General features: G+C 40.7%; 1 protein-coding gene across 3 annotated transcripts in view; it reads right to left on the minus strand.

Annotated features, from left to right (window-relative positions):
* The window catches only part of cdin1 (CDAN1 interacting nuclease 1), a 123,998-nt gene that overhangs the window by 85,020 nt on the left and 26,478 nt on the right, over positions 1-12,500 (minus strand). For 2 of the 3 annotated variants that reach the window (XM_073927531.1, NM_001076722.1), the window contains 3 exon segments: positions 12,010-12,074; positions 11,313-11,373; positions 4,310-4,382 (listed from right to left, as the gene is read on the minus strand). In XM_073927531.1, coding sequence (XP_073783632.1) covers positions 4,310-4,382; positions 11,313-11,373; positions 12,010-12,074 — 199 coding nt within the window. 3 annotated transcript variants of the gene reach the window in all.

Consider the following 12,500-nt stretch of genomic DNA (forward strand, 5'->3'; position numbering starts at 1 on the left):
GTGAGTTAATAACCGGAGGAGTGTGTGGTGAGTTAATAATCGAAGGAGTGTGTGGTGAGTTAATAATCGGAGGAGTGTGTCGTGAGTTAATAATCAAAGGAGTGTGTGGTGAGTTAATAACCGGAGGAGTGTGTGGTGAGTTAATAATCGGAGGAGTGTGTGGTGAGTTAATAATCGGAGGAGTGTGTGGTGAGTTAATAACCGGAGGAGTGTGTGGTGAGTTAATAATCGGAGGAGTGTGTGGTGAGTTAATAATCGGAGGAGTGTGTGGTGAGTTAATAATCGGAGGAGTGTGTGGTGAGTTAATAATCGGAGGAGTGTGTGGTGAGTTAATAATCGGAGGAGTGTGTGGTGAGTTAATAATCGGAGGAGTGTGTGGTGAGTTAATAATCGGAGGAGTGTGTGGTGAGTTAATAACCGGAGGAGTGTGTGGTGAGTTAATAATCGGAGGAGTGTGTGGTGAGTTAATAATCGGAGGAGTGTGTGGTGAGTTAATAATCGGAGGAGTGTGTGGTGAGTTAATAATCGGAGGAGTGTGTGGTGAGTTAATAATCGGAGGAGTGTGTGGTGAGTTAATAATCGGAGGAGTGTGTGGTGAGTTAATAATCGGAGGAGTGTGTGGTGAGTTAATAATCGGAGGAGTGTGTGGTGAGTTAATAATCGGAGGATTGTGTGGTGAGTTAATAATCGGAGGAGTGTGTCGTGAGTTAATAATCAAAGGAGTGTGTGGTGAGTTAATAATCGGAGGAGTGTGTGGTGAGTTAATAATCGGAGGAGTGTGTGGTGAGTTAATAATCGGAGGAGTGTGTGGTGAGTTAATAATCGGAGGAGTGTGTGGTGAGTTAATAATCGGAGGAGTGTGTGGTGAGTTAATAACCGGAGGAGTGTGTGGTGAGTTAATAATCGGAGGAGTGTGTGGTGAGTTAATAATCGGAGGAGTGTGTGGTGAGTTAATAATCGGAGGAGTGTGTGGTGAGTTAATAATCGGAGGAGTGTGTGGTGAGTTAATAATCGGAGGAGTGTGTGGTGAGTTAATAATCGGAGGAGTGTGTGGTGAGTTAATAATCGGAGGAGTGTGTGGTGAGTTAATAATCGGAGGAGTGTGTGGTGAGTTAATAATCGGAGGAGTGTGTGGTGAGTTAATAATCGGAGGAGTGTGTGGTGAGTTAATAATCGGAGGATTGTGTGGTGAGTTAATAATCGGAGGAGTGTGTCGTGAGTTAATAATCAAAGGAGTGTGTGGTGAGTTAATAATCGGAGGAGTGTGTGGTGAGTTAATAATCGGAGGAGTGTGTGGTGAGTTAATAATCGGAGGAGTGTGTGGTGAGTTAATAATCGGAGGAGTGTGTGGTGAGTTATTAATCGGAGGAGTGTGTGGTGAGTTAATAATCGGAGGAGTGTGTCATGAGTTAATAATCGGAGGAGTGTGTCGTGAGTTAATAATCGGAGGAGTGTGTCGTGAGTTAATAATCGAAGGAGTGTGTGGTAGTTAACAATCGGAGGAGTGTGTGGTGAGTTAATAATCGGAGGAGTGTGTGGTGAGTTAATAATCGGAGGAGTGTGTGGTGAGTTAATAATCGGAGGATTGTGTGGTGAGTTAATAATCGGAGGAGTGTGTGGTGAGTTAATAATCAAAGGAGTGTGTGGTGAGTTAATAATCGGAGGAGTGTGTGGTGAGTTAATAATCGGAGGAGTGTGTCGTGAGTTAATAATCGGAGGAGTGTGTGGTGAGTTATTAATCGGAGGAGTGTGTGGTGAGTTAATAATCGGAGGAGTGTGTGGTGAGTTAATAATCGGAGGAGTGTGTGGTGAGGTAATAATCGGAGGAGTGTGTGGTGAGTTAATAATCGGAGGAGTGTGTGGTGAGTTAATAATCGGAGGAGTGTGTGGTGAGGTAATAATCGGAGGAGTGTGTGGTGAGGTAATAATCGGAGGAGTGTGTGGTGAGTTAATAATCGGAGGAGTGTGTGGTGAGTTAATAATCAGAGGAGTGTGTGGTGAGTTAATAATCAGAGGAGTGTGTGGTGAGTTAATAATCAGAGGAGTGTGTGGTGAGTTAATAATCGGATGAAAAATTAGTCAATAACTATGACTATGATGAGTTTTTATGATCGGAGGTTGTCCTGCTCGGTGGTCTGCAGTGTTCAGGATGCTCTTGTTCTCCAGTGTTCTGTCCAGCAGTATATTATAACAGCGCTCACAGTAATCACACTCTTGACTTTGACAAACGACACACAGCGAGCACTGAATTTCTGTGTTGATTAAATCCAGCACACGCGTGTATCTGATCGCACTGAAATACACAGAGGAAGATGTGCAAGTCCTTCCCACCAATAACTCAGAGAAAAGATCTCAATATATCGCTCTCGGTGACTGACAGTCCCCTGAAGCACAGGAAAACAGCTCTCTCTGCCATCATGCTTCAACCATCACTGTATGGTGGCTCAGTGGTTTACACTGTCACCTCACAGCAAGAAAGTTCCTGGTTCAAACCTCAGCTGGGTCAGTTGGTGTTTCTCTGTGGAGTTGGCATGTTCTCCCCATATTGGCATGGGTCTCCTCTGGGTGCTTCCCACAGTCCAAACACATGCACTATAGGGGAACTGATGAACTAAACTGGCTGTAGTGTATGAGTGTGTGTGTGTGTGTGTGTGTGTGATAGAGAGTTTATGGGTGTTCCCCAGTACTGGGTTGCAGGTGAAAGGGTATACGCTCTGTAAAACATATGCTGAAATAATTGGTAGTTCATTCCACTGCGGTGACCTCTGAAATAGAGACTGAACCGAAGGAAAATAAAGGAATGAATCACTCCTCTGAATCACTGACACACTTGAGTTTCTTTGGTCTGTCAGGGTTTCTGTTATTTCCTTCTGTTCAATTGTAGTTTTTAATTCAGTATATTATACATTAATATTCTTCTAGTGCTTTCAATAATAAAAAATAAGCAATAACAAATAGCTATATTGTAGTAGTTAATATATTAAATATTATTTCCAACCATGTCATTTTATATTGTATTTATTCAACAGGTTGGTTATTGATTATATATTTGTTATTAATTAATAGGCGTTTATTGAAGTGTTTCCAATCATGTGCATGTTATATGGCCAATAACTGATAAACACACACTATTATCAATGCACATTTATTACCAATGAATAATATAGACGGCTCTGTCTTTATGCTGCAGATAAGAGTCTCCTGTCTGGCTATCAGTACAGGATTGAACTAATAAACTGTAAACAGTGTAAATATGAAATAACAGGCAAGAGTTGGAGAAGAGAGAGTTCAACAGATCTGTATTATTCGTTCAGATATTATTATTATTATGTTTCTCAAATTAGCATTCACCAAAGATTGCTGAACGCTTCTGCGTCTGAACACTGACATATGTGGTAAGTGTTGAGTATATGTCATTATTATAACTACTGTTATTACCTTCTGTAGGACTGATATCACTGCTGACCTCATGTATCATACAAAATATTACTTTCATCACTAACGTACGTATTATAGTGGTATTATTTAGTAGTAGTAGTAATAGTATTAATGTTCATTCATTCATTTTCTTTTCAGCTTACTCTCTTTATTAATCAGGGGTCCCCACAGCGGAATGAACCACCAACTTCTCCAGTTGCAACCCATCACTGGGAAACACCCAAACACTCTCATTCACATACTTACATACACTACGGATCAGTTCCCCTATAGCACATGTGTTTGGACTGTGGGGGAACCGGAGCACCCGGAGGAAACCCACACCAACACGGGGAGAACATGCAAACTCCACACAGAAACACCAACTGACCCAGCCGAGGCTTGCTGTGAGGTGATCGTGCTTCCCACTGCACCACTGTGACACCATTACTGACATTATTAGTAGTAGTAGTATACTATGAATGCTAAGTACACTATTTAAAATACCACAATTATTATTATGATTGTCATTTCTGTTTATTCCTGCTGATTTCTGTTTGTTTTTTCTGTTCTTTTGCTGTTCATGTGTTTGATGTTCACCATATCTTGTATGTTCTGTGTTGTATTTACTGTAAGTTGTATGTTTCGCATTCTTAATAATAATACAAATAAGACTGCTAAATGCCTGATTTAAGCAAAAATATAGATTTAAGCCTTGATGTGATTTGTGCATTTCTGCACAGCAAAATATGCTCAAAATTAAACATTTCAGTCCCCATATTAGTTAGAGATCCGCTCATCAGCACCGATGAGGAGTTCGCTGTTGATCTGAACAGCAGTACGTGTTAAGTGTTACCTGTGTGTGTGTGTACTCAGAAAGTGTTGTACTCACGGACTGAAGCGTTGCGCTCCTCTAGGAAACACTCCAGCATCAGACGTGCCAAAAGAGCTGGAGATAGATCCACCTGACACACACACAGAGATGCACATGGTGAACTCACGACACTAAAACAGCAGCTCTGTCTGACAGCAACATTGGTCACTTCAGAATTTTGGCATTAAAACTTTTCATCCAAGTATTCTGTTCATGAACATGCAGAAATACATTCACAAATAAGAGATGATTATATGGATCATGCCAAGTTATTAATCAGAAATGCGTTGTTTCAAGTGTTATACAGTGCTTTTTTCTATCACATATATTGTTTCATTTAATTTTTAGTGAAATCGGTTTATATATTTATAATATATAGTCTTAGTATAATTTAGGAAATTTATATTCTGCATTTTCATCTTATAATCTAAATATGTGAAATAGTCTTTTTGTTTTGTTGCATTTACAGCACTCATCATGAACCGTGTATTGGTTCTGCACACATTTACTATTTTAGTTTTTTCCCTCAAATGATTAAATGTTTTCATTTTTCATCAAGTACCACCTCAGAAAAAAAATTGTCTCTCCAAGTACCACAATAACGCTTCTTTCCCCATTTAATGTGACAGTACATATAATATATACCACTTATATACGCATATTTTTTGATTAAGGTTTAAGCTTGACGAATACAACATGCCTTGTAATTGAGTATTAAGTACCACCTTTGTTTTTTTTTGGTCTGTTATAAGAAAGGACTCAGTTTAGTAATGTATTAAACATCCAAAATGGGATTTATGAAGCTGGTGCAGAACTATTTTAATGTGCCTGTGAACTGGTGAGATATTTATAAGTCAGATCAAGTTTCCTTTAAAACCAAACATTCCCTGTCTTTTACAGCTGATCTAGGTTCAGTACGGTGTCAGTGTTCTGGAGCGTGTCAGAGTTTTCAGTATTCATGAGCCTCAGGACCACAATCCTGAAGTCTGTGAAAGCAGAGAAACTTGAGGAAGAGAAAGGCTGTAAAAATAGAGGAAAAGATGAGAATGTGAGCTGAAGTTACAGCGAGAGCGGGAGAACAAAAATGAAAGACAAGAGCTGATGGCGGAGCGAGACTTTGAAGCTGAAACACCTGCAAACACACAAGAGCTGGAGCTCAGATCACCACTGACAGACACACACACACACACACACACACACACACACACGCACACACGCACGCACGCACACACAGCTGATTCTAGAATTGCAGGTACATTTTAGGCATTTTTCCATTCATATTCCTTGAGCTCAAATGATATATCGCAAATGTATACTGTACACTAAACTGAACCCATTATTGAATGTAAGATAATGCGGAATGCAGTGCAAAACCTACCGTTAAACATTTTAACCACTAACAGATGTGACGACAACAAAGTTGATGATAACAGAGTGTAAGATAACAAAGTTGATCATGACAGTAACGCATAGTAAAAGAATAGATCATAACAGAGTTGACTTTGACAGAGTTGATGATAACAGAGTTGATGATAACAGAGTTGACAGTGACAGAGTTGACGATACAAAGTTGACAGTGACAGAGTTGACAGTGACAGAGTTGACAGTGACAGAGTTGACGATACAAAGTTGACAGTGACAGAGTTGACGATACAAAGTTGACAGTGACAGAGTTAACAGTAACAGAATTGACAGTAACAGAGTTGACGATACAAAGTTGACAGTAACAGAGTTGACAGTAACAGAGTTGACAGTAACAAAGTTGACGATACAGAGTTGACGGTAACAGAGTTGACGATACAGAGTTGACAGTAACAGAGTTGACGGTAACAAAGTTGACAATACAGAGTTGAAAGTAACAGAGTTGATGATACAAAGTTGACAGTAACAGAGTTGACGATACAAAGTTGACAGTGACAGAATTGACAGTGACAGAGTTGACGATACAAAGTTGACAGTGACAGAGTTGACAGTAACAGAATTGACAGTAACAGAGTTGACGATACAAAGTTGACGATACAGAGTTGACAGTAACAGAGTTGACAGTAACAGAGATGACGATACAGAGTTGACGGTATCAAAGTTGACGATACAGAGTTGACGGTAACTGAGTTGACGATACAGAGTTGACGATACAGAGTTGACAGTAACAGAGTTGACAATACAGAGTTGACGGTAACAAAGTTGACAATACAGAGTTGAAAGTAACAGAGTTGATGATACAAAGTTAACAGTAACAGAGTTGACAGTGACAGAGTTGACGATACAAAGTTGACAGTGACAGAGTTGACAGTAACAGAATTGACAGTAACAGAGTTGACGATACAAAGTTGACGATACAGAGTTGACAGTAACAGAGTTGACAGTAACAGAGATGACGATACAGAGTTGACGGTAACAAAGTTGACGATACAGAGTCGACGGTAACAGAGTTGACGATACAGAGTTGACAGTAACAGAGTTGACGATACAGAGTTGACTGTAACAAAGTTGACGATACAGAGTTGACGGTAACAGAGTTGACGATACAGAGTTGACAGTAACAGAGTTGACGATACAGAGTTGACGGTAACAAAGTTGACGATACAGAGTTGACGGTAACAGGGATGACGATACAGAGTTGACGATACAGAGTTGACAGTAACAGAGTTGACGATACAGAGTTGACTGTAACAAAGTTGACGATACAGAGTTGACGGTAACAGGGATGACGATACAGAGTTGACGATACAGAGTTGACTGTAACAAAGTTGACGATACAGAGTTGACGGTAACAGGGATGACGATACAGAGTTGACGATACAGAGTTGACAGTAACAGAGTTGACGGTGACAGAGTTGACGATACAAAGTTGACAGTGACAGAGTTGACAGTAACAGAATTGACAGTAACAGAGTTGACGATACAAAGTTGACGATACAGAGTTGACAGTAACAGAGTTGACAGTAACAGAGATGACGATACAGAGTTGACGGTAACAAAGTTGACGATACAGAGTCGACGGTAACAGAGTTGACGATACAGAGTTGACAGTAACAGAGTTGACGATACAGAGTTGACTGTAACAAAGTTGACGATACAGAGTTGACGGTAACAGAGTTGACGATACAGAGTTGACGGTAACAGAGTTGACGATACAGAGTTGACGGTAACAAAGTTGACGATACAGAGTTGACGGTAACAGGGATGACGATACAGAGTTGACGATACAGAGTTGACAGTAACAGAGTTGACGATACAGAGTTGACGATACAGAGTTGACTGTAACAAAGTTGACGATACAGAGTTGACGGTAACAGAGTTGACGATACAGAGTTGACAGTAACAGAGTTGACGATACAGAGTTGACGATACAGAGTTGACGATACAGAGTTGACGGTAACAAAGTTGACGATACAGAGTTGACGGTAACAGGGATGACGATACAGAGTTGACGATACAGAGTTGACTGTAACAAAGTTGACGATACAGAGTTGACGGTAACAGGGATGACGATACAGAGTTGATGATACAGAGTTGACAGTAACAGAGTTGACGATACAAAGTTGACAGTAACAAAGTTGACGGTAAGAGTTGACAGTAACAGAGTTGACAGTAACAGAGTTGACGATACAAAGTTGACGGTAACAGAGTTGATGATACAGAGTTGACAGTAACAGAGTTGACAGTAACAGAGTTGACAGTAACAGAGTTGACAGTAACAGAGTTGACGATACAGAGTTGACAGTAACAGAGTTAACGATACAAAGTTGACGATACAGAGTTGACGATACAGAGTTGACAGTAACAGAGTTGACGATACAAAGTTGACGGTAACAGAGTTGACGATACAGAGTTGACAGTAACAGAGTTGACAGTAACAGAGTTGACAGTAACAGAGTTGACAGTAACAGAGTTGACGATACAAAGTTGACGATACAGAGTTGACAGTAACAGAGTTGACGATACAAAGTTGACGTAACAGAGTTGATGGTAACGACTGTACAGACGTCTTTATGATCCGTGATCATAGAGATAACCAGACGACCAATAATACTTGACTAGAGATTGCAACAGCCGTGGGAAAGCAGGAAAGTGTTTGTTAAAAAGTTTGGAAAAACCTGAGGGATGAGTTTGTTAAAGCCAAAAGAGGTCATGGCAAAAGTGGAGAGAGCCGGTACACAATTACTGAATCTGTTTTTCCACTATTTATAGGTTTACACTGGTGTATGTATCACAGTTTTGAACTGAAAACTATTTAATAGTTATAAACCTATAATGAAGGAGCAAATGATTTCTTTGATAACTGTAAATGAGTATTTGAGCCTGTCAGTTTACAGTATACTGATGCTGTTTTTCTGGGCTTTATGGGTGATGATGGTCAGGAATGTTGGACCAATTTGCCTTTTTAGCATAAGAAGAGGACAAAAACAAGCCAGACAGTGATGTGTGAATTGTGGAGTGGGCTAAATCTAAAAATAACATCAGCCATTTTTGTGTTTAGTGGACTTTTATTCTTGCCCTAGAGCTGTCCGAGATATGAAGAAAAGCAAGAGATGCATCAAAGTTAGATTTAAAAAAAACAAAATGTACTTCTCTGTTAATCCGTCTGATTTTACAATCAGTTTCTTTTGACCACCCCCTGTCATATTAAAGAATACCACAACAGCGAACACGTCAAGTATAAAAGCCTCAACTGCTTCTTGAGGTGCGCGCAGTCAGAGGAGGTCCACGACGCCAGGCAAAAGTATACATCAGGCTTAACTGTCTATAGAGGATGAGAGAACTCCAGAATTTCATCTGAAACATCTTCATTTGTGTTCTGAACCTAAACGAAGCTCTCAAAGGATTGAAACGGCATGACACTGAGTAATTAATAACAGAATTGACATTTCTGGGTGAACTAACCCCTTAAAGAACTTGAATTCATAAACAGCCAGTAAAGGTCATGATTTATTGCTGATAATTCTTTTTTATCATGCGCTGGCGCAGCTGTCATGTTTCCTGGTGTACACTGAAGACAGACTCCTGCTACTGAACTGAACTCTGGCCTGTATTATAAAGTCTGGAGTCTCCATAATAAAGTCAGAAAACACTGAAGCACTTCAGAGACGACACTGAGTGATGGCGCCGCGCGAGTCTGAATCAGGTGCCGCTCTCATCATCACTTCAATATTAATCATGAGCAGATCTCTCATCTGAAACCTGTGAGCAACGATCACCGAGCTCCAAACACATTCATCATGCCATAATCACTGTAAAACACTCTCCGATTCATCCAGATCACTGTGCCTCAGTTACGAGATACTCAGCTCGAGAGATGCTTTTATTTATATACAGTGTTCAGCATAAATGAGAGCACAGATCTTTCTGTTAAATTCACATCTTCTACATTTGGGCATATACACACACCGGCCACTTTATTAGGTACACCTGTCGAACTGCTCGTTAATGCAAATTTCTAATCAGCCAATCACATGGCAGCAGCTCACTGAATCACAAAAGAAGATGTTCTGATGAATGTTGGAAACCTGTAACCATTGACTTCTATAGTAGGAAAAGCAAATACTACACTACCTGACCAAAGTCTTGTGGTGGATCCCAATTGTAAGAGCAACAGATACTAAACTGGACTTCTAGTTGATCATTTGGAAAAGTGTCAGAAGGTGGATTTCTCTGCATCTCAATAATCACAAACACTTCAGAAGACCTACTGGAATCCAACATAGAGCGAAGATTCTCACAGATATCAGTCAAGTTTGGTGAAGGAGACATTATGGTTTGGGGGTCATTCAGTATGGAGGCGTGCGAGAGATCAGCAACATCAACAGCCTGAGGTATCAAGACATCTGTGCTGCCCATTACATTACAAACCACAGGAGAGGGACAATTCTCCAGCAGGATAGCGCTCCTGCTCATACTTCAGCCTCCACATCAAAGCTCCTGAAGGTCAAGCTGCTCCAGGATTGGCCAGCCCAGTCACCAGACATCAACATTATTGAGCTGATGAAGGAAGAGGTGTTAAAGATGAACACAAAGACTCTTGTTGAACTCTGGGATCCTGCTGAAGGCTTTCTTCTTCATTCCAGATGACTTTATTAATCAGTGATGTGAGTCATGTCAGAGATGTATGGATGCAGTCCTCCAAGCTCATGATGGAGTCAGACACAATCTTCATTCTGTCTCCACTGCAGCAGGACTTTATATTCTATACTGGACATTATTTCTGTTCAGTGATGAGACTTTAGTCTGAGCAGAGTCAGACCGCACTGTCCTCATCAAATCAGTCAACATCAAGACATGATCAGATTTATTGAGCTCAAATCAGCAAAATCTAGAGGCCTTCACCTTTCATAGAGACACTTCTGACACCAGATCATCCACTAGAAGAGCAGTTATTATTTATTAAAACTTGGATAAGCCACAAGACTTTTGTCAGGTAGAGTATGGAAGTCAATGGTCACAGGTTTCCAACATTTTTCAAAATATCTTCTTTTGTGTTCAACAGAAGACAACACTCATAAAGGATTGAGGGGGGGTAAATAGTGAGCAGGTTTCCATCTGTTTGGGTGAACTATCCCTTCAACTGCTGAAGCTTTTATCCCAGTATGTGGCATTATCCTGGTATTGAGCTAACCTGCAGAGATGCAAACAACTGTCACTGTTAACCGCAGCGTCACTTCACCGACTCTGCTGTTTCTCTATCAGCACTGCAGCTTCAGTGTGAACACAGCACACCTACACACAGATATCACACACTGACCTCACACACGCTCCTATGAATGTCACTTATGATAATGACACACAACTATTCCTGCATGAGGGATAATAGCATGGAATCATTGGTTAATAGAGCGAGCCATTAGACCAATCTTCATAAGTACTAACAGACTGGGAGAGCTCGGGATGCTCCGCTTAATGCTGTGTGTGTGTGTGTGTTGTACCTGTTTAACACTGTGTGTGTGTGTAGGTTTGTGTTGTACCTGCTTAATAATGCGTTTGGGTTTTTTAGGCTGTGTGTGTGTGTTCGTGTGTGTTGTACCTGGTTAGCGAGCTCCAGCAGCAGTGGTTCTGTGGCTCTGGTGTCAGCTTCTTCTCGATACCTTCATAAACACACACAGCAGACAGAAACACACACGCCAGCAGGCCAGAACAAGTCAGAACGTCTCCCTGATGAATCCAGCAGAACACCAAACCATCATTACTGAAACCACAAACCCACCACACCAACCAGAACTACACACACACACACACACACACACACACACACACACACACACACACACACACACACACACAGAAGGGTCTGATCCGCTCAGATCATCAGACTGACTTTAGGAAAATAACAAGCATCAGTAAACAACCCGATGTCCCACAGGAGTGTTTCAACAGCAGCACACACACACACACACACGCAGACAAATGCATGCACATACATGCACTCACTCGAACACACACACACACATACAGTGATGTTACCTTTAATAACTATCAGTAAGGTGCAAATTAGTCACTGAGGCAGAAGTTTAAATGGTTTGCTAAGAGCGAGAACTGAAGCTTGAAATAAAGTGTGTCCAAATGATGTGCAAGCATAACACAATATATATCACAGAAAAACGAGATATCGCAGAGTCAGGTTTCTATCTCGTGCAGCTCTAATGTACAACACTGTTATTAAGATTAATCTGGGATCCCGCTTGGTGGTACGGGCAGGTTTTAGGAAGCATGGAAACTCTCACCTCTGATAATACACTCTGAGCACCTCAGGAGAGTGATGTCTGGCCATACTGCGCTTCATTCTCTTCTGAAACACACACACACACACACACACACACTTCAGTATGTTGCAGCTGGAAGGGGCATTCACTACATAAAACGTGCTGGATAAGTTGGCGGTTCATTCCGCTGTGGCGACCCCTAAGATATAAAGGAACTAAGCCGAAAAGAAAAAAAATGATTGAATGTTCTTAAAGTTTATTTAGTTTTGTATATTTTTTTCTTTTACCGTAAATATATAAAAATCATATTTTAGTTAATGAAACAGTTAAACAGTAGTTTTAGTCCTAGATTTGGTCCTCCAGGGTGTCTCAAACGGGTCCTGTGGTCCTTCATTTCCTGTTGCTGTGATATGTAACATGCGGCTTCTGAACCCAAGCGGCATTTAAAAACACTTTAAGAGAGACTTTCTTTCTTTCTTTCTTTCTTTCTTTCTTTCTTTCTTTCTTTCTTT

The sequence above is a fragment of the Danio rerio genome, chromosome 17 (assembly GCF_049306965.1).
Source record: "Danio rerio strain Tuebingen ecotype United States chromosome 17, GRCz12tu, whole genome shotgun sequence".
NCBI classification, from domain to species: domain Eukaryota; kingdom Metazoa; phylum Chordata; class Actinopteri; order Cypriniformes; family Danionidae; genus Danio; species Danio rerio.